Source organism: Mauremys reevesii, linkage group 7 (genome assembly GCF_016161935.1).
Source record: "Mauremys reevesii isolate NIE-2019 linkage group 7, ASM1616193v1, whole genome shotgun sequence".
Lineage (NCBI taxonomy): Eukaryota > Metazoa > Chordata > Testudines > Geoemydidae > Mauremys > Mauremys reevesii.
Window position 1 is genome coordinate 27,717,314 of NC_052629.1, and position 23,740 is coordinate 27,741,053.

Consider the following 23,740-nt stretch of genomic DNA (forward strand, 5'->3'; position numbering starts at 1 on the left):
AGCCCTCAACCCCAAAGAGTAAAGAGAACAAGAACTTGTCTGGGAGAAAGCTTTATCCCACAGGTGGATTAGAGCTTCACACTCTGAACCAGCAATCTTTGCTGGAACACTGCAATTTGACTCTCTGGGATACAGTTTTTGAAATGTAAAGACAAGCTACCAGATGAGCCTAGACAAGTGTTCCCCACTTTGATAAATGAGGGCAAGAACCAAAACAGCTCTACAGGCAGGTCTCAGTGCAGCAGATTCTGCAGCGTGCAGCATGGCCTCTGCCATCACGAGGAGGTGCTCATACTGGTTGCACTCTTCTGACTTCCCTCCAGAGGTGCAAACAGTTCATGACTTACCCTTTGAGGGGCCGTTGCTCTTTTCAGAAAAGATGAATGAGACTCTGTACAGTCTCAAAGATTCGAGAGTGACACCTGATAATCAAAACAGACAAGTCAGCACAGTACAGAGAGTAGAATTTATTGGAGCAGTCCAGGACTTGACAACAGCTAGGGCCTTGCTGCCACAGATGAGGTTTCTTGCAATACAATGCCTCATTCTGGACTTAAAACCTTTATCCTCACTCCATGGTGAGGAACTGTTGAAGACTGCACAGGGTGGCATGTACTTATCTGGTCCGGTATGCTAGACCATGACTCAGATCCCTTCAGGGCTGGGTGGCAGAGGTGTATTCTCCAAGAAGACCCCCACATAGACATGTTAGTACACATACCAAGTTGCATCTTATCTACCCTGGACTGGTTGTTAGACTCAACCAGTGTGTGCAGGGGAGTTCCTTTTGACCCATCTCAACTCTCACTCACCTTAGTCAGAGATGTCTTGGATCTGGGGTGGGGTGCTTACCTGGGACACCTGCAGACACAAAGTCTCAGGTCTCACCAAGATCTCAGTCTGCACATAAACATCAGAGAGCTCCAGGCAACCTGTTTAGCTTGCAGGGCATTCCTTCCTCACATTAAGGGAAGAACCTTATTAGTGCTGACTGACAATATGACCATCATGCTTTATGTAAACAAGCAGAAAGGAGCCCAGTCCCCACCACTCTGTTGGAAAGCAATCCTACTTTGGGACTTTTGCCTCAGCAACTCTATACTTCTGAAAGTGGACCACCTCCCAGAGACTCAGTGCGCTGGCAGACCACCTAAGCAGGTTGTTTACCAGTCACCACACATGTCCCTTCTCCCAGACATAGCAAGGTCCATTTTCCAGCTCTGGAGAACTCCCCAAGTGGATGTGTTTGCAACAAAGGACAACACAAAATGTCACCAGTTCTCCAGAGCAGGTCACAGCCCGGGTTCACTGATGGATGCTTTTTTTACTGATGTGGTCAAAGAGTCTGCTATACAATATCCCCCATCCCTTTTCTGCCAGGAGTTCTGTACAAGGACAAACAGGACAAGGCCAGTCTCATACTGACCACCCCAGTGTGGTCCTGTCAATGCTGGTTTTCTCAGCTCTGGGACCTTTCTGTCTGTCTCCCACTATTACTCCTGCATCACACACACATCACTCCTGATTAGTTTTGCAAAATCATGGCTGCCACCCCAACCTCAAGGCTCTCCATCTGTGATCCTGGAGGCTTCATGGCTAACATTGACGGAGGAGTTCTGCTACAGAGAGGTACAGGAGATACTGCTGAATAGTAGAGAGCCATCAATGAGGTCAACTTACCTGGCTAACCGGAAAAGGTTTTCCATCTGGTCAAGCTGGTCTACCCTATTCTTGCTTCTGTTCAGCGTATGCTGGACTATCTTTGCATCTGAAACATCAAGGATTAGTGATTAGCTCGATTAGGGTAAACCTAGCAACTATTTCCACATTTCATCTTCCAGTGGATAACTGCTCCCTTTTTTCCAACCCATTGGTCATAAGATTTTTAAAGGGTTTGAACAGGATGTTTCTGCATTTCGAGTCCTGTTCCACCCTGGAGCCTGAATTGAGTCTTATCAAAGCTCCCTCCTTTGAGCCTCTAGCAGCTTGTTGTCTGTTACACATTTCAATGAAGGTGGCATTTTTAATAGCCATTATATTGACCAGGAGAGTAGTGCAATTGAGGGCATTAGTATCACATCCTCCATATACCATTTTTTATGCAGATAAAGTCTACCTTCGTCCCATCTAAGGTTCTTTACGAAAATGGTCTTCTCTTTTCATATCAATTAGGCAACCTACTTACCGACCTTCTTCCCAAAACCTCATGGTAGCAAGGGAAAGGAGTCACTGTGCACTCTAGAGATTAGAAGAGTGTTAGCATTTCATCTGGAGAGAATTAAGCCTTTCAGATCATTGTCTCAATTGTTTATCACATTTGCAGACAGAATGAAGGGCTGTCTGGTTTCCACCCAGAGGATTTCAGCATGGATATCCAGTTGTGTTCACCTGTGTCAGCAGTTAGCTAATGCAGAGTCACCGATAGAATATTGAGTCGTTCAACTAGATCTCAAGTGGCTTGTGCGGCATTTCTGGCTCAGGTACTAATATTAGACATTTACAAAGCAGCAACCTGTTCATCATGTCATGCATTTGCTTCGCCCTACATAATCTCTCAACAATCTAGAGATGATGCTGCATTTGGACAAGTGATCCTCTAGTACAGGGGTCGGCAATCTTTTAGAAGTGGCGTGCCGAGTCTTCATTTATTTACTCTGATTTAAGATTTTGCGTGCCAGTAATACATTTTAACATTTTTAGAAGGTCTTTCTATAAGTCTATAATATATAACTAAACTATTGTTGTATGTAAAGTAAATAAGATTTTTAAAATGTTTAAGAGGCTTCATTTAAAATTAAATAAAATGCGGTGACCAGTGGCCAGGACCCAGGCAGTGTGAGTGCCACTGAAAATCAGCTCGCATGCCGCCTTCGGCACCCATGCCATAGGTTGCCTATCCCTGCTCTAGTTCGTGTTCAAATAGACTGTGGTCCTGCCTCCAAATAGAACTGCTTGTGAGTCACCCACAGTGGACTGGACATGTGCAGTCACTCGAACAAGAACAAAATTGGCTAAACTTTTCTGTAACTGTTCTTCAAGATGTGTTGTACATGTCAGTTCAGCAGCTCGCCCTCCTTCCCCCTCTATCAGAGTTGTTCCAGTAGGAAGGAACTAAAGGCAGTCTGGGGTGGCTCAACCCTTTATGCCTGCGTGAGGCAGCAAAGGGTGCTCAAGCCACCCTGACAGGTACTGCTCAGGGTAAAAACCTCTGTCAGCTGTGCACTGGAGCACACAAACACCCCTAGTGGAATGGACATGTGCAACGTATCTCAAAGAACAACTGTTATAGAAAGGTTAATAACTGTTGTTGTTTTTTTCACCTGAAAGGATATGAGAAGGCACATCCTCTTATGCTAAGGCTGCTTCTCAATGCCCGTGTAAATGACAAACTATTACTAGTTTACATTTGGCCTCGATCTCAGGGTAGGTTGATAATAACGTACCCCCTTCTGCCAAAATGGTAGTTTACCAGTTAATATTCACTCACGTTGTCTCAGCAAGAGCCTTCAGTTCTCACAGAAGAGAAATTACTCTTGGCTGTGTTTTAGATATGCTGCCAAAAATGTTTTCTATGTCTTGAATGACATCAGGATCTTTTTGCTGAGATTGTCAAACTCACTGAAAGAAAGTACATCCATCCATGATCTACTTAGAATGATGCCACATTCATTTATCAGGATGTTTATTTAGTCCTCCTGTGGGAGCAAGATTTTAAAAGTGATAGGAAAAAAATCAAATCTTCTGTATGTGCCAAAGATATATTGGTGGCTTACGGTAAATGCTTCATGATTATAGATACTACTTCATCTGGATAATTTACAGTGATTAATTTTTATGTTTGGGTTTTAACCAAACATCCAGTGAGAGTGAACAGCTCAGGATGTTTGGTAATAGTATATCTAAAGTCCTCCTTCTCTTGGTGGCAAGTTTGAAATCCAGTCCAACTTGGTAGTTATGAAAACTTGACGCCACCTAATGGTGGCTATCTGACTTCTGCCTTGTGTCCCTCTCCTGCAGTTGGCAGTAATTGGCTGTAATCAGCGGAGTGGCCAAGACTTAATGGACACAGAAACTGAACTACTCTGTCATCCTTACTGATGATTCTTGGAGTATATGTCCCTATGGGTGTTCCATCATAGCATGTGTGTGCACCTGTGCACTCTCAACTGGAGACTGTAAAGCAGTGTCTGCAGACCTGCACCTGTGCAGACCAGCTCTTCATGCTCCCACTCGAGGCCATACAGGGAGGCACAGACCCGCCACCACTCAGTTTCTTCTCAACCACCTGTGGCTCGAGATGCAGTGCTTGGTGTCCGCTGTTCTACCACTTCCCACCCTCTCTCACTTATTGTAAATTTCTCTTTTTCTTTAGTTATGTTCTTATTTTCACATTTTTTTAATTTCAACACAGTTGTGCTTCCACCGCCCTCCCCACCCTTTCAGAGTTTTAGTTTCAATACTTCAGCACACCAGGTTATGCCGAAGACCCTGGAGTTTAAGCCCTGCTAGACTTGCTACACAGGTCTTTACCACAGAGCAACAGGCATTCTAGACATCCACATCCCGTCAAAGTGCACAATCTGCTTGGGATTTAAAGGTAGGTCAAGAAACGACAGAGAGGCTAGGTTGAAGTTCCTCTTAATGAAATGCTCCCTAACTCCAGCAGGGTTCTCTTTGCCACTCCCCGCACATCCGCCTCAAGATCTCAGGCTACCCTGGTGACAGCTGGAGCCCCAGCAGCAGCTCCAGAGGCTAAGACTTTGAAGAAAAAGAAGCCTTTCCCCACTACAAGGGAAACAAAGAAGAAAGATAGATCACCCCATACATCTTGCTCCCGGAAGACCTTGCATCCCTTAAGGAGTACTGCTGAGGCACCGACTGAAATCAGTACCAAGTACCAACATAAGAGGTTATGTGTGGAGAAGTCTTCCAACCACAGGGTGGCTCCTACCTCAGGACTGTTTGACACCTCTCGGCACCATTATGTACACAGGGCTTCTTCCTGCACTCCAGTACTAGCATCTTCCTACAGCTCTGAGGTCAGAGAAGATGCCGCATCAGCCTCTCCGGTACCACATGCACAAACTCTTCCTCGATACCGATCTCAGTCCCTGCACCGACTCAGGCTACGATCAGATGCTATCATACCTCTCTACTCCACTCCTTTTCCATGGAGGACTGTCTCATTTTGGATGAACTGGAGTCTCCCCTAATAAGGAACTTTACCAGAGCCACCATCCTGGTACAACTCCATCAACTGTAACCTGAATCTCAGACTTCCAACTCTCAGTACCGGCACTGGTGCTTGAGACCCTCCCTTGTTAGCCCAGGGGATGATACTTCTGACTCTGAGGTCTTGGTACCTACCTTCACACCCCTCTGGGTCCATTTACTGAAGAGGACCTTCAAGAAACCCAAGAAGCCCCTTGAGGATCTTTCCTCTATTCCTCTCCTCCTCAGTAGGCGTACTGGAACCCATGGGGGCACTTTGGTAAACAATTTTATAGGGTTCCACTAGAAATAAACCCCAACACCCAATGTTACTGCATCATTCACAGGCACCAACAGACCATCCTCTGGTGCTGTGTGCCCCCTAGGCAGCAAGAGAAGTACAAGAGGAGCAAAAGCTTCAGATTGAGGGAAGCTCGCACCCAGCAGCCAAATCCTCCTCACTAGATGAGGCAGTAATGCCACCAACATCCTCTTCTTCTGATGACTTTAATCTTCCAGAGCGTAAGGAGAAGGTTTTTGTATTTTGTGTATTGTATTTTGTAGTTATATGTGTGGAGGCTGGTAGGGGCAGTGTGCTGGGAGAGAAGTGAGCCCTGATTAGGGGGCAGGGCTTCTCTGCTTAGGGGTCCTATAAAGGTAGCCAGCCAGTCAGGCAGCGGCATAGACAGCTGCGGCGGCAGAGGAAACAGGGGAGTTTCAGTGGGAGTTTACAGGGGGAGTTTGCAGGGGAGACTCATACCTAGGCAGAAGAATTGACAGGCTAGTGAAGAGAGTGGGTGGTGTTCTGCTGGTGTTCTGGTGCCTGTTGGGGGTTTGTTTTGCTGTAGGTGGTGGTGGTTTGCTTCGGTTTGTGTTTCCTGGACTAACAGGTTTTAGGTGGGAAGGCTATGACCGATACAGAGGCAGCAGTGAAAGACACAATGAGGATGACTGGATGTGGAAGCTGCAGCATGTACATGATCCTGGAGGGGGTTCCTGAAAAGCGTTTTGTCTGCATGAAGTGCCGACTGGTAGAGCTGATGGAAGAAAAGATCTGAGGACTGGAGATGCAGGTGGACACTCTGGTCGAGTTTAGAAGGGGGTTCGAGTGGATGATGTAGCAAAGACATGAGGAGGCTGAAGGGAAAAGCTCAGACTTACAGATGGAAGCAGGACCAAAGAATTCTGAGGGGAGACTGCTGGGTGAGGAAAGTGGACAGTGGAAGCATGTGACTAAGAGAACCAGGCAGAGGAAAAGACGGGCCAGTGAAGGAGAAATAGCGCTCAGGAACAGATTTGCGGAGTTGGAAAATGAAGAAGGGGCACAGCAGGTGGTCGCTGCAGGTGAGAGGGCAAGGAAGACGAGAAGAGCAGCTAGTCCTATAGGAAGAGGGGAAGAGTCAATGGAGACAACACCAAATATGAGCCTCAGGAGGATACGGGATGGGTTGTGGAGGATTGCAAGAGACAAAAGAAATCGAGAGGACTTGCAGCCAGAGGGAACAGGGGATAGACTGGAGAATCACACTGTCACCAGGAAAAGGCAGGTGATTGGGGACTCCTTACTGAGAAGAATAGACGGGCCTGTAACTAGAGCTGATCCGGAGAACAGAAGGGTGTGCTGTCTGTCGGGTGCTAAGATACGGGATGTGGACCTGAGGCTGAAAAGGATCCTAACGGGAGCGGGAAAGAATCCGCTGATTATCCTTCATGTGGGAACGAATGATATGGCTAGATTCTCGCTGGAAAATATCAAGGGAGACTATGCCAGGCTGGGGAAGACGCTTAAGGAAATCAAGGCTCAGGTAATCTTCAGTGGGATTCTGCCTGTTCCTAGAGAAGGGCAACAAAGGTGTGACAAGATTATGGTGATCAACAGATGGCTCAGGCAGTGGTGCTATAAGGAGGGCTTTGGGATGTATGGCCACTGGGAAGCATTCATGGACAGAGGACTGTTCTCTCGGGATGGACTTCACCTGAGTAAGGAGGGAAATAGACTTCTAGGATGGAGGCTGGCACAACTGATTAAGAGAGCTTTAAACTAGGAATTTGGGGGAGATGGTTGGGAGATGTCCAGGTAATCTCCACGCTGGAATTTAACATTGAGGGAAGAAAACAAAATAAGAAAGGATACAGCTGTGGGTCGGAGAATGGACATAAGGAGGAAGGGTAGTGTAGATATCGGTCTAATAGGTGATACTGGTGGTAAAATGTCTGTGCCTAATCGGGTAAACAATGTCAGTGAAGCCAAACAGCAAAAATTAAGATGTTTGTACACTAATCCAAGGAGCCTAGTTAACAAAATGGAGGAACTAGAGCTACTGGTGCAGGAAGTGAAACCGGATATTATAGGGATAACAGAAACATGGTGGAATAGTAGTCATGACTGGAGTACAGGTATTGAAGGCTATGTGCTGTTTAGGAAAGACAGAAATAAAGGCAAAGGTGGTGGAGTAGCATTGTATATCTATGATGAGGTAAACTGTTAAGAAATAAGAAGTGATGGAATGGCTAAGACAGAGTCTGTCTGGGCAAAAATCACATTGGGAAAGAAAGCTACTAGAGCCTCCCCTGAGATAGTGCTTGGGGTGTGCTACAGACCGCCAGGATCTGATTTGGATATGGATAGAGGCCTCTTTAATGTTTTTATTGAAGTAAACACTGATGGGAATTGTATGATCATGGGAGACTTTAACTTCCCAGATATAGACTGGAGGACAAGTGCTAGTAATAATGATAGGGCTTGGATTTTTCTGGATGTGATAGCTGATGGATTTCTTCACCCAGTAGTTGAAGAACCAACAAGAGGGGATGCTATTTTAGATTTGGTTTTGGTGAGTAGTGAGGATCTCATAAAAGAAATGGTTGTAGGGGACAACTTTGGTTCGAGTGATCATGAGCTAATTCAGTTCAAACTAGATGGAAGGATAAACAAAAATAGATCTGGGACTAGAGTTTTTTATTTCAAAAGGGCTAACTTCAAAGAATTAAGGAAATTAGTTAGGGAAGTGGATTGGTCTGAAGAACTTGTGGATCTAAAGGCGGAGGAGGCCTGGAATTACTTCAAGTCAAAGTTGCAGAAACTATCAGAAGCCTGCATCCCAAGAAGGAGGAAAAAATTTATAGGCAGGAGTTGTAGACCAAGCTGGATGAGCAAGCATCTCAGAGAGGTGATTAAGAAAAAGCAGAAAGCCTACAAGGAGTGGAAGATGGGAGGGATTAGCAAGAAAAGCTACCTTATTGAGGTCAGAACATGTAGGGATAAAGTGAGAAAGGCCAAAAGCCATGTAGAGTTGGACCTATAGTAAAAGGTTCTATAGCCATATAAATAAGAAGAAAACAAAGAAAGAAGAAGTGGGACCGCTAAACACTGAGGATGGAGTGGAGGTTAAGGATAATCTAGGCATGGCCCAATATCTAAACAAATACTTTGCCTCAGTCTGTAATGAGGCTAATGAGGAGCTTAGGGATAATGGTAGGATGACAAATGGGAATGAGGATATGGAGGTAGATATTACCACATCTGAGGTAGAAGCCAAACTCGAACTGCTTAATGGGACAAAATCGGAGGGCCTAGATAATCTTCATCCAAAAATATTAAAGGAACTGGCACATGAAATTCAAGCCCATTGTCAAGAATTTTTAATGAATCAGTAAACTCAGGGGTTGTATCGTACGACTGGAGAATTGCTAACATAGTTCCTATTTTTAAGAAAGGGTGGGAAAAGTGATCCTAGTAACTATAGGCTTGTTAGTTTCACATCAGTAGTATGCAGGGTCTTGGAAAAATTTTTGAAGGAGAAAGTAGTTAAGGACATTGAGGTTAATGGTAATTGGGACAAAATACAACATAGTTTTACAAAAGGTAGATCGTGCCAAACCAACCTGATCTCCTTCTTCTTTGAGAAGGTAACAGACTTTTTAGACAAAGGAAATGCAGTGGATCTAATTTACCTCGATTTCAGTAAGGCATTTGATACGGTTCCACATGGGGAATTATTAATTAAATTGGAAAAGATGGGGATCAATATGAAAATTGAAAGGTGGATAAGGAACTGGTTAAAGGGGAGACTACAACGGGTCATACTGACAGGTGAACTGTCAGGCTGGAAGGAGGTTACTAGTGTAGTTCCTCGGGATCAGTTTTGGGACCAATCTTATTTAATCTTTTTATTACTGACCTTGGCACAAAAAGTGGGAATGTGCTAATAAAGTTTGTGGATGACACAAGCTGGGAGGTATTGCTAACACAGAGAAGGACTGGGATATCATACAGGAAGACCTGGATGTCCTTGTAAACTGGAGTAATAGTAATAGGATGAAATTTAATAGTGAAAAGTGCAAGGTCATGCATTTAGGGATTAATAACAAGAATTTTGGTTATAAAGTGGGGATGCATCAGTTGGAAGTAACAGAGGAGGAGAAGGACCTTGGAGTATTTGTTGATCACAGGATGACTATGAGCTGCCAATGTGATATAGCCGTTAAAAAAGCTAATGCAGTCTTGGGATGCATCAGGCGAGGTATTTCCAGTAAAGCTAAGGAGGTGTTAGTACCATTCTATAAGGCACTGGTGAGACCTCATCTGGAATACTGTGTGCAGTTCTGGGGTCTCCCATGTTTAAGAAGGATGAATTCAAACTGGAACAGGTATAGAGAAGGGCTACTAGCATGATCCGAGGAATGGAAAACCTGTCTTATGAAAGGAGGCTCAAAGAGCTTGGCTTGTTTAGCCTAACTAAAAGAAGGCTATGGGGGGATATGATTGCTCTTTATAAATATATCAGAGAGATAAATATCAAGGAGGGAGAGGAATTATTTAAGCTTAGTACCAATGTGGACACAAGAACAAATGGATGTAAACTGGGTACTAGGAAATTTAGACTTGAAATTCGACGAAGGTTTCTAACCATTAGAGAGGAGTGAAGTTCTGGAACAGCCTTCCAAGGGGAGTAGTGGGGGCAAAAACATATCTGGTTTCAAGACTAAGCTTGATAAATTTATGGAGGGGATGGTATGATAGGATAGCCTAATTTTGGCAATTAATTGATCTTTGATTATTAGCAGGTAAATATGCCTAGTGGTCTGTGATCAGATGTTAGATGGGGTGGGATCTGAGTAACTACAGAGAATTCTTTTCTGGGTGCTGACTGGTGAGTCTTGCCCACATGCTCAGGGTTTAACTGCCATATTTGGGGTTGGGAAGAAATTTTCCTCCAGGGCAGATTGGCAGAGGCCCTGGAGGTTTTTCACTTTCCTCAGGGTGCAGGACGGGGCTCCAGGCTGCAGCCAAGGAGTTCAGAGTGTGGGAGGGGATGTGGTCTCCAGCTGGGGGTGCATGCTCTAGAGTGTGGCTGGGGATGAGGGGTTTGGGGTGCAGGAGGGGGCTCCAGGCTGGGACAGGGGGTTGAGGGGTTGGTGGGGGGGGGCTCCAGGAGGGAGTTTGAATGCGGGAGGGGACTCTGGTCTGGGGCAGGGGGTTGGGGTGCGGGATCCCAGCAGCACTTACCGCAGCTCCCAGGAAGCGGACGCCAGATCCCTGCAGCCCCTAGATGCATGGGTGGCCAAGGAGGCTCTGTGTGCTACCCTTGCGCCTGAAGGCGCTGCCCCCGCAGCTCCCATTGGTTTCAGTTCCTGGCCTCCCTGGCCACCCATGCATCTAGGAGCTGCAGGGACTTGGCGACTGCTTCTGGGAGCCACGCGGAGCTAGGGCAGGCAGGGAACCTGCCTTAGCCCTGGACTCCTGCTGCACCACTGAATGGACTTTTAACAGCCATTCTGGTTAAAAAAACAGACACCTGGCAACCCTATCTTAGCTCCAGTCTTCTGGACTCCTGAGAGGGGAGCAGAGTACTGTTGAAGACCATCAGTTTGAAGGGCCTAAGCTCTTCAATATGGCACAGAATTTTTGCTCCATACTCTTAAAGATTCAACGGCAGTGTCACAGTCTCCGGGAATTTATGTGTCTAACAAAAAGACATTTTAGCAGATCTCAAACTGCATAGTTTTCCAGACTGTTCCAGTACCACCACACAGGCTTTTCCTAGACCTTTGGAGCCTTGGAGGGGGAGATCCAAACCTCACAAAGGGGATTACCCACTCTGCAGCCACCTAATCTGCATCTCTTTCTAAGAGAGAGTTTTGACAGTTGATCAAGGACATAGAGCAACATATTTCCCCAGACTCTCTACTGTAAAGTTCTACTATTTCCCCCCCACACCCTCCCACCACCCTTTTTGGAGACAGATTGTCCCACTCCCTACCTGCCTAGAAGCATATCACCTGAGACAAGTGGATACTGGAGGTGGTCAACCTGGGATTTTCCATCCACTTCCGCTCTATCCCTTCTTTCCCCATCTGTCTTCAAGGATTTCTCTCATGAAGAGATCATTAAGCAGGAGATCCAATCTCTTCGGCTCTTGGGGCAATTGAGCCGGTTCCGCCTCTCCCCAAGTTTGTCAGAAGATGGTTCTATTACAACAATTTTCTAGTCCCCAAAAGGGTGGATACTAATCCCCGATCTCAGAAAACTGAATACCTGTGTCCTTTCACAGCATATCAGGATGGTGATGCTAGCCCCATAATTCCATGCCAAGATCTGCATACTGGTTTGTTGCCCTCAACCTCCAGGACACTTACTTTCATGTAGCTAACCACCCCTTCCACAAGCATTTCCTACATTTTGTAATAGGGTCAGATATTAGCAATACTGAGTCCTCCCTTTTGGGCTCTGCATAGCCTCGAGAGTCTTTACAAAGGTCCTTTCAGCAGTAGTAGCCCACCTATGTCAGTGGGGCATTGCAGCATCCATACTCTTTAGTCTGCTAAATCTGATCAGTGGAATCGTTTGTTGTTGAACAACCTGGCTGGGCTAATCCGAGGTGTTTCCATCCGGTAATAGAATAGATTGTTTGTTACACTGAGGAGTTTGTTATTTTGCAAAGGAGACCATTCAAGTTTGGACTGAGTTGTTTGTCTCTGTTAACAGAGTTTTGTCATGTGAGAGGAGAAAGGGAACAACTGAAGAGTCTTTTCTCCTTTAGTTACAGACATTGATTTGCTGATGTGCTAGAGGAAGTGCAAGTTACAACCTGTGATTTAGACCTTGATCCTTTTGCCATGGAGATATTACCAGAGTTCATTATCATTGTCTACCTAGGGAGATAGGAACTACCATTCTGCATGAGACCTGTGATCCATCTAGTCTAGTAACCTCTCTCCAACAATGGCACCTATCTGATGATTCAGAGCAAGGTCCAAGAAACCCCAATGTCTAATAATCTGCACCCCAGGAGAGTCTCCTCCTAACCCTTAAAATATAGAGATTGGTTTAAGGCAGGAGATGGCAACCTTTCAGAAGTGGTGTGCAGTCGTCATTTATTCACTCTAATTTAAGGTTTCACGCACCAGTAATACATTTTAATGTTTTTGGAAGGTCCCTTTCTATAAGTCTATAATATATAACTAAACTATTGTTCTGTGTAAAGTAAATAAGGTTTTTAAAATGTTTAAGAAGCTTTGTTTAAAATTAAATTAAAATGCAGAGCCCCCTCCAGACCAGTGGCCAGGAGCCGGGCAGTGTGAGTACCACTGAAAATCAGTTCGCGTGCCACCTTTGGCATGTGTGCCATAGGTTGCCTATCTCTGTTTTAAGGCTTGAAGCATGGGGATTTATGTTTGTTGTAATTGTGGATATTCTTGTTATCCATTTCAATGTCTAATTTCTTTTAAATCTTCCTAAATTCTGTCATTTTCTGGTAATGAGTTGCACAGTCCTATGGTGTGCTGTGTGGAAAGAATACCTAATTTTATCAGTTCTGAAGCTGCTGCCTTTTAATTTCATTGAATGTCTCCTTGTGCCTGTATGAATAAATAGGGAGAGTCAAAGTTCCCAATCTGCTTTTTCTGTACCCGTCAATATTTTGTATACTGTTATGTCTCCCTCTAGAGTTAAATCATCCCAAAGTTTACAATCTCTTTTCATAGAAGATCTTTTCCATGTCCCTAATAATTCTTAGCACTTTTCTTTGAACTCCCTCTAAAGTGCCTTAGGGAGGCCACAATGTCAGTTTGTCTTAAAGAACCACGTGTTCGCTCCTTACTCAAAGTATCATATGTTGACACCAAAAAAACTATCCAATATTGCCCTATCTTGAATATTCCTTTTTTGGGAGAAGTTTGAGAAAGTTGTGATAAGGCAATTCTGGCAATATATGGAGTCCTCTACTCTCTTTGGTAGGTTAGGTTTTGGCCCTGAAGTGTGATACAGAAGCTGCACTGATTGTGTCAGCTGATGACTTCCTCCTAGCAATCTACTCATATATGCTGATTATTTAGATCCCTTTTTGTACCACTGACCATGAGATTTTATTGACACCTGCGAACCTTGGAAGAGTAGCTTGGCTCGTTTATGAGAGTTTCCAGAGGGTAGTATTGGCCAATTACAATTCTGCTCCATACAGTCTAAGGGAATAGCTACACTTACTGGGGATCGATGCTGCTGCGATCAATGCACCAGGGGTTGACTTAGCGGGTCTAGTGAAGACCCACTAAATCAATCACAGATCGCTCTCCCATCGACTCCAGTACTCAACCGGAACAAGAAAAGTAAGGTAAGTCGACGGGACAGCATTTCCCGTCAATGCAGCGCAGTGTAGACACTGCAGTAAGTTGACCTAAGCTACGTAAATAATAAAGCTCGAGTTGCGTAACTTAGGGCGACTTACCCCTGTATTGTAGACAAGGCCTAAGGGAGTTAAGGAGGTAATAATTGGTAGTACTGCTGACTTTAAAGGTTGAGACAGTAGGTAATTGGATATTGGCTTGTTTTGTAAAATGTGTAATTTTTATATTATGTCTGTGCCTAGTGTAAAGAACAGGCATATATTTGAAAATGTAAATAAAGTAAATGATAAACTATACAATTACAGTATTTTAAATAGCATCATTTACCCTTCAATTTATTTTTAATAAATTTATTTATATCTGTTTTTGATCTGTTTGTTACTATTCAGTGTAGGTTTCTGGATGTTTCTTAGAGACCAGACCAAACATCTCAGACCCAGATTTCATCAAGATTTTCTGTCCAAGGTTGAATGGGGTCTTGGGCCATGAGTAGGGCTCCTAGATGCTATGGTAATACAACAAATAATACCCAAATAGTTAAAAATTCACACTGCCTGCAACCCAGTGCAATATGCAAAATAAGCAAGAGATGGTGTAACTTGTGGTCCAACTTTGCCTCTTCCTACCATCAAAAACTAGCTCTGATTTTTACATACTAATTGACCAGACCAACACTGCCTCTATCCTATAGATTCTGCTGCTTTTCTGATGAATGCTAAAAGCTGGTTGCAATGATATAGGTACATATGTTAAGTGTGTTTTTATATCTCTTCCTAGCCAAGAAGTATAAAAAGGTTACTGGCAAAGAAATCTACTCAGATACATTAGAAAGCACACCTATGCTGGAAAAAGAGAAGTTTCCACAGGATTATTTCCCTGAGGTATGTACAGTCCAATGGAGCATTCCAAAGTGTAAGGGTCCGGTTCTAGTTTCTCTTGCACTGATGATTCCATTGGTGTTACTCCTGACTTAAAGGGTATGAACTCGATTAGCATCAAGTCATAAGCCTCTAGTTTGTTTATGTCTCCATTTCATAGAACCTATAATATACATTTTTGTAAGCCTTTAAGTATATTTATCAAACTCAACTGGAGTTCTATGTTTAAACAGTAACACGTTGTAAAGAATTTATTATTTATAGGAGATCCAAACAAACTTTCCTTTGTGTATCTTTTTCATTTTATGTATTTTTTTTAAAATGTTGTTGGTGAGGGGTGCAAACATGCTGAAAATATTTAGTAGTACATTACAGTTCACAGAACAGGCAGAGTCCAGATTATGAATCCGTTCTAGGCAAATAGGTTTTCCTCCTTAAGTAGATGGGATGTAAGTAAGTACAACTGGGTACCATTTAAAACCATATCTGCTTTGCCACAGTGGTGTGGTAATAGCATCTTTTATTCTGTGTAGGAAGATACCATGGTTACTGCAGGTACTAGGGGAGGTATATGTTGAATTTTTAATAGTGCCTGTTGTATTTGCAAGAACAGCAAGTAACTTTCAAGGATACATGAATATATTTTACTTCCTTTAAAAAAAAAGTTATTTATTATTACTATTTGGCACTGGTTTTGTGATCTTCATGGTGGTATTTTCTTCCCAAAATAAGGACTGTAACATACCTGACATTGAAATTAAAGTCCTGGACAAAACCTACAAAGTCAAGCTAAGGGCACTGGGGTTTTTTTGGGTACCACATGCAAACCTCAATAAAATTGCTGGATTCATTTCTGTTCTTTGACACTTAATTTTATTTTTGAGATAGTACATTTTACAGGAGTGCACAGAGCACAGAATAAGCACTTACTGTTGTATGGATTTTAAAAATCAAAAGAATACAAATAAACAAAGTCAGTTCTTACTGACTTTTGTAGGTAAAATGTGCAAATTACTTAAGTTCAGTAGTAACTGAATTTAAAAATGAAATCAGAATATTTGTAAATATTTGTGCAGGCATATAGCTAGTTCATCCATGCCTGGGGGGAGCACTGCCTAAATAATTAGGGTTGATGGCATGAAGATTATCCCTTCTGATGTATGATTTTTAGCAAGCATGTTCTCATTTATAATACACATACATCTACTGAGAATGTAAACAGAATTAACTGCCTTTTTGATAATATTTTTTGTTTCATTTGGGCCTCTTAAAATAAAAATAAATGTTAAATACTTACATTAGGAGTTTGGTTTTGCTCTACTTGAAGGGGAGCATTGGTGGCTGTTCAGAGCATTTTATTTAATTCTTTTTCTCCATCACTGATAAGCTGTAGAAATGTGGCTGGTTGACAAAAGAAATAAGACTGATTGATCCATATTAAGGAATTATTTCATCATACTGTTGAGAGTTTTGAACAGCAGATTGTGAATGGATAAGGCTATAAGAAAATCACAGCTCATGGTTGTGTTGTGGAAACTGCAGCTTTTAACACACACTGCAACTTTTTATAGTTACGGAAAATTTAAATGAATGGCGTTGAGACCTTGTGCACAGGATTGCAATGCTACTCAAATCTGTCACAGCCACTCCTTTGTCATGACCCAGTAGGGCCACTGGTGGAGGCAGACAAGGAGAAGGATGGGACTGGGGACCCATGTGGGTCAGAGGTGGATTCCCAGGGGGCTTGCCCCACTCTCTGCCCTGGCTCCATACAGACTGCTGCCATCGGCACTCAGTCCTGCTGGCACTTCTCTCTCACTTTGCCTAGGGCAGTTCCACCTCTAGCAGCAGCAGCTCCTGCTCAACCTTGAGGCCTGCACCTTCCACAGGTGCCTGGTTGTACCGGGGGATGGGCTCAGGGAGGCCTTGGTGAGTGGGACCAGTCAAGGCCTGTGACAGGGGCTGCTAGTCCTCCACAGGGCCTTCAGGGGTCTCTGAGCTGGGGCCACCTTTAGGGCACAAGGGCTCAGGTCCCCGTACCATGCCCTGGAAATTGAAGGAATTTGGGGGAAGGGGGGTTATCCAGCCCCTGTTCGAGAGTAAAGGACCCTGTTGCCAACTCAACATTTAGTAAGTTACAAAACTAGAGTTTTATAACCTGAACCCCCCCCCTTACTTCTGCCCTTAGGGGCTCCCATGTCTCTGTCTTGAAGACCCCCACTCTCCTGCAAAGCCACCACACCTCTAATTTGAGGGCATTTCCACGCTCACTTGCAATTGCCCATGATGATGGGGAGAGGGAGCATTGTTTGTTTGTTTGTTTGTTTTGTTTTGTTTTTATTGTACTTGAATTGACTGCACCAAAATTTAAACTTTAACAAACTGTGGCCACAACTTCTCGAAAAAAATAATCATACATTACAACTTTTTTAGAGCCTTATCCCTGGAACATTTGATGTTAACTATAGAGAACTTGCTAGTCACACAGTACAGGCTTCTACTTATTTCTACCTGCTAAATTACATTAAAACATATCTGAAAACACAAAAAATATTTTCTGATTTTATTTTTCTAAGTCAGCAATTCCTTTAGTTGTCCAAATGATGTTATGGAGGTGGTGTATGAAAAAGGAGAAACCCCTGGCTCAGACTTTTTTTTCAGGGTTTAGGCTCTGTTTCTCCATACAACACAATATATTATAATAAGGTTGCTATAGCTACACTTCGGCATATATTTCCACTCATTTCAGGCTGCAGTATGGCATACATATGGCAGGTAAATTTTTTTGTTTACTTGGCAAAAGTTGAAAGTAATGCTAGATATTTTTAATATATAGTTAAATTTTACGTTTCTTGTTCTCTTTCATTTTAAGGCAGAAAAAGGAAAAATATCACAAAAAGCCTACACTACATCTAACTTAAGCTTGTATATTTACAGCTGAAACTAGATCACTGTGTTTAACCCATTTTCCTCTTTCCCACACATTGGTGATTAGATGGTCTTCAATAAATAGACTTCAAATAGTGGGTATTCTAAAAATCTCTTCTGCCACAATGAGATGCATGAGCAACATATCAGTCTTCACACTAAATTTCCAGGCTTTTGTGTGTTTTAGCCAGACTTTTATCATTACATTAACTTTTTTTGTATGTGTGAATTGGTTTAAGACTGATTTCTTTTCTTTTTATTACTGCCGCTTAAGGATGATCTAAAAGTAATTACAATGATTGAGGCATAATGCAATTCAAAATAATTACAGCCCACTGAATATAAAACTAACAAAACTTTCTGTGTTGATTTATGGGTCCTCTTGGCTGGGCATGAATCTGAAATGATGCCTTTGGGAGCAACACTGCAGATAATGTTAGGCCATTTAAAAAAGCAGATTTGTGTAGTCTATCAGGGCAGAGTAATGTTTTTTCCCCCATAGTGAGAAATTGGTTGTTATCATAGATCACAGATACTGCTCAAAGCTCTTATGAAAGATGAATTAATTTCACTAATGCTTTAATGCAAACCTTTCATGGAGAAGGCTGTATGGTGATAACCTTACTGCGGTCTCTCCTTTCTCAATGATGATTTATGTCGTCTTTTAGTAGATGAAACTGCCCGTATTCACAATCCATCTGCTGGCTAAAGGAATCCTATTAACAGGAGATCTGAGGAGAGACTTAATATTGTAAGGTGAAAGATGTGATATCCCTTTCCTGGGGCATGATTTTTGTTTGGCTGTTTCGGGGGGGAGGGGTGTCCTGTTTTAACATTTAGATACTTCTCTCAGAGAGCACTGATGATCTATATAATCTTTACTCAATTTTTGTGCGGGCTTACAAACAGTGGATTAGCTAACGAGTAGCTTGTTTAAAGTCAAAGCCAAGCTCATTGCTTTAAAAACTGCAGGCAATTGTCTGTCTTCTTATCCCTACCTGTAGTTCTTTTCTCAACTGTGTTCCTGGAAGTCCCTTTTTTCCTAGTATTTACAAACAGAGTGTTTGGGTCTGTTAAAGACCAGCAAGCAACCAAAAGGTATTGGATTGCAGCTTATACCTCGGACTGGTGAGGGCATTCAGGACCACACCTTTTTGTTTATCTGTTCTAGCTGTACTTTATGTGCTGTGCTGTTTTAGGCCCTAATCCTGCAAACATTTTATTGAAACAAGTGAGCACTCCTATGAAGTTAATGGAATTACTTGCATGTTTTCAAGCAAAGCACTTCCATAACTGTTTGCAAGGTAGGGTCCTTAGAAATTGTCCTATTAGGCAGGGAGATGATCTCGTGGTTTAAGCAGAGGCAGGCGAATTGGGAGAGGTGGGTTCTTGTGCTGTGCTGTCCTGTCCTGTCTCTCTCTAATTTGCCGCATGATTGTGGACAAGTCATATAATCTTGTGCTTCAGCTATCCCATGTGTAAACTGGGGATAACAATATCTGCCTTACTGGGTTGTTGTGAGGTATAATTAATTTATGTTTGTAAAGCATTCTGAAAGCCTTGGAGGAAATGAACTATAGCAGTGCTATCATATTTTGTTCTTATGTGACCTACAAGACAGACACATCCATGCAGAGTCCTGGCAACCCTAAATTCCCCTGTCCTGTTAAAAAGAAGTGTTTTTTTAAATAGGAATGTAGTTCTGGGCTGTGGTTTTTTAGTGTAATAAACCATGTAGAGGCAGAAAAATCTGTAGGACAGGTGAAATACTAAGGCTCCAAGACTGGAGGGAGTGATTATAAGCCTGTGCTCATACATTTTTTGAGTTCTGTTTTCAAATACTTAATTGTAAGTTTGTGATTGCAAGTAATTATTTTTGTTATTTTGGCTGTAATTATAAGCCAGAGAGCTGCTAGCACAGAACTCGCATGACTGCAGCTACTTGTAGGGTCAGCCACTTCTTATTCCCAATCCCTTCTTCTGTGACTTCCAACTCACTAGCTCTTTCCTGGTTATTTAACACAGAGAGGGGACCCCTTGACCTTTCCTCATTCCATGCTCTTGTCCTGATTACTGGCACGAAATGCATGTAGGCCGCTTTTATCAGTTTGAAACACTTAACTAAAACATCCAATTAAAAATAATTAACTAAATCAGCCTTCCTTTCATAAGATGCATTTGCCAGCACCACAGGGAGGTAGTCACAGAAAGGCCTCTGACAGATGAGCCCCCTGCAAGAAGCTGCCTGTGCTAGCAGAAAGAACTGTGGACAGAACTCATCTGACTATTGTTTTAGTTTCCTTCCAATTAATATGATCCACAGTTAAATTGTTCAGAGAGAAATCATTGGGTTAAGTAACATCTGGACGTACTCAGAGCACTTTTATTTGTGTCTCATTTGATATGAATAGAAAAAAACAGGAATGTGAAACATTCTAAGCCTATTCTGCGCTTCTATCAAGAAAATTTTACGCTGCTGTCAATATGAGGTTTATTTACCTAAGTAATGAATATGAGATTGGGTCATTAGTTTGTACAATTACAGTATGTTAACACTGAGGACACTCACTGCTTTCTTCTTCCGCATTTAGAAATAGTTAATGGACCAAATGTGCCTACAATCACACCTGTGCAATCCTGTGAATTCATTGCAGTTGACCAATGTAGCAAAGAGAGAAATTTTGTCAAGTGACTGCTAGAACTAAAATCAAATTTGCCCATGAAAGCCAGAATCTGCAATCCTTGCTCAAGCAAAGCTGCACAGTTTGACCCAAAATGTACTTGCTCTTGAAAATTACATACTGTATGCAATTGTACTCTCTCAAAAACAGTGTTTTCAGAAGTAGAACTCTGAAATGAATAATTACCATAAAGAAATTATATATGTTGGTGGCTAATATATTATTACTGATCCATATAAATACATTTGCAATGGATGTAATTATTTAGAAATTATATGCTTTAGTATAAAACTGGATGGAAATGCATTTGACTTATCACATTTGTTGTATTTATTAACATTGTGTGCAAATTCCCTTTTTGAAATGTCAGTTTTGCAATTTAGATGTTTTCTTAGCAAATTCCAAATCCATGTTAGATAGTATTTTTCTATTAGATAATTGGTCATTATAGCTCTATGTTAAGAGTAAAATTATCAACTGGCATGCCACATGCTGTTAGTTTTTCTACCATTATGTAGATTAACTTTAGAATCTTGAACTACTGATAAGTGTTTCTGAACATTCTAATAACTAAGACAGCTACTGTGCTACAGGCATAGGTGCTGACTTTGTGGTTGCTCCAGGGCCCACAGGAAAAAAAAAATTGTGGGTGCTCAGCATTCACTGGCGGCCCTGCGGATCAGCTCCTTCCCCTCCCTCCCAGGGCCTCCCGACCTCCACGTGCAGGAGGCACTGGGGGGAGGGGGAGAAGTGGGGGCAGGAAGAGGCAAAGTGGGGGCTTGGAGAAAGGGGTAGAGTGGGGGCAGGGCCTGGGTCAGAGCACTGGTCGAGCACTCCCCGGGATCTGAGTAAGTCGGCACCTATAGCTGTAGGAGCATAGCTGTATATAGATCACAAATTTGAATGTAATTTGAGAAAAATTCCATCATGAGCCAAATAAACTTCAAATTAAGTATTTAAAGCTAAAATATGCTGTATTCCCAAGTAGAAGTCTTTATAAAATTTGCTGGGTTATTAAGTTGCTTTTACAAATCCTAGAGTAGCAGAACTTGCTATAATTTTTGAATAGTGTTGTTTGTATTGCAATAGCATCCAAAGGCCCAAACAGGTTTGGGACCTCACTGAGCTATGTGCTGTTCTAACACTCAGGAAGGTTAGGAAGATACAGTCCCTGCTCCAAAGAGTTTATCATCTAATCTAATGATTTCACATCTCCACAATAGTGTAAACATTTAGAATCCTTTAGGGCGATCAAGGAGAGGAAAGCTGTCATCATCAGGAGCTACATCCAGATTTTTTCTATTAGAAGTTGTAATAAGTTGTTTTGGGTTTTTTTTGCATTCATACAACTGGTATTATTACTGACTAGTGTAAACCACTGAACATACTGTAATATATGTGGAATAGCATTTAACACAAGTCCCTACATGAGGCTCTAAGGAGGAGTTCCCTTTACTGCAATGACAATATAACATTGGAGGTATTGATACTGAAGGTCACTTAGTGTATCAGCTGCACTTGCAGTTTGTTAGACCTGGTTTCTTTTGTTGTTCAATTGATTCATCTACAAATTTTTTCCCTTCTTCCTCTTTGAACCATGCTGTTCATTTAAGAAGCTGCAATTACACTCCAGTCATTGCTACTTTAATCTGTCTTTCCTTCATGCCCCTGCTTTGTATGGTTGAATAAACCCTTGCTGGGCCACTATTTAATTTTATATGGTCCCTCACAGTAGAATGATGGAGAAAAGATGAATTAAGGCTCTGTGCTAGTCATTATCAATCATGGTTTGTGTTCATTACTTATTGCTCACAGTGCATTTTGACATTAGCCCTCCATAACCTCTCTCTTCATGTTAATGTTGTCTAGAGGTCCTTTTACCCCATGTAGCTGAGGTTATTTATGTAGGTGGTGTTTCTAGAGGGTTTTAAAAGGTCAACACAATCTCCCCGGGGGACCCTATTCACAAAGAGAAAGCTTGCACAATTTAACTGCAAGTTTTAAAAATGTGAGGTGTTTTAAACTCAGAGTTTTCAGATTTTTAATTTCATTTATTACAATGAAAATTTGGCAAAGTGGGATCCAGTATATACTGCTGTGCATAAAACCAGTAGTCACTGCACAAGTGTAGGCATTAGGAAACCCCAAAATACCATAACAGACTTTTGTATTTGGACCCTAAGATGGCATATCAACTAATATGCAAATGAGTTGTCACATTTGCAAATTTGACAATAGATACATTTTAGAATAAGAAACACTGTACAGATCCTAATTAGATCGATATGCATATCTGCAAATACTTGTGCATCCATTCACCATCCTAATTGTTCCAAATCTAAAGAAGTTGCAGGTCTATTATTTTACCTAAAGACAGGAGTAACTTCATCTAAATTGGCTTTTATTTAACCTAGTTCTGAGATGCAAGAATCTGATGTAATCTATTGTGTTAAAAATACCCATTGCTATCCAATATTTAAAATATCCATGTTCTCCCTCTCTCTTATATATTTCCCTGAGCCCTCAATCCCCCACTGAGCCTCTATTACCAACATATAGACATGGCTGAGAAGAAAAAGAGCATGGAAGAAGCTAATCAGGCAATACCCTGATTAATATGAGTGTCCAGAGGTATCCTAAACCTAGTCTACACTAGGCGTTTAAATCGGTTTTAGGAGCGTAAAACCGATTTAACGCCACAACCGTCCACACTAGGAGGCACCTTATATCGATTTTAATGGCTCTTTAAATCGGTTTCTGTACTCCTCCCCGACGAGAGGAGTAGCGCTAATATCGGGATTAACATATCGGAATAGGGTTAGTGTGGCCGCAAATCGACGGTATTGGCCTCCGGGAGGTATCCCACAGTGCACCACTGACCGCTCTGGACAGCATTCTCAACTCGGATGCACTGGCCAGGTAGACAGGAAAAGCCCTGCGAACTTTTGAAATTCATTTCCTGCTTCCCCAGCGTGGAGAGCTCATCATCACAGGTGACCACGCACAGCTCATCAGCACAGTTAACAATGCAGTCTCCTGAGAATCGAAAAAGAGCCCCAGCATGGACCGCTCGGGAGGTACTGGATCTGATCGCTATATGGGGAGAGGATTCAGTGCTAACAGAACTGCGTTCCAAAAGACTAAATGAAAAAGTATTTGAAAGAATTTCTAAGGCTATGACGGATAAAGGCCACTGCAGGGACTCAGTGCAGTGCAGAGTGAAAGTTAAGGAGCTCAGACAAGCCTACCAGAAAACCAAAGAAGCAAACGGAAGGTCCGGGGCAGGTCGAAAAACATGCCGCTTCTATGCTGAGCTGCATGCAATTTTAGGGGGCTGTGCCACAAGTACCCCACCCCTGACCGTGGATTCCGAGGTGGGGGTTGTAATCTCTGCCATGTCTGAGGATTATGCAGACG

The 23,740-nt window shown here is 42.5% G+C and overlaps 1 protein-coding gene across 9 annotated transcripts in view; it reads left to right on the forward strand.

Moving 5' to 3' along the window:
- The window catches only part of INPP5A (inositol polyphosphate-5-phosphatase A), a 404,737-nt gene that overhangs the window by 246,003 nt on the left and 134,994 nt on the right, over positions 1-23,740 (forward strand). For all 9 annotated transcript variants that reach the window (XM_039480835.1, XM_039480836.1, XM_039480830.1 and 6 more), the window contains one exon: positions 14,614-14,717. In XM_039480835.1, the coding sequence (XP_039336769.1) occupies positions 14,614-14,717 (104 nt within the window). The remainder of the gene's footprint in view (positions 1-14,613; positions 14,718-23,740) is intronic.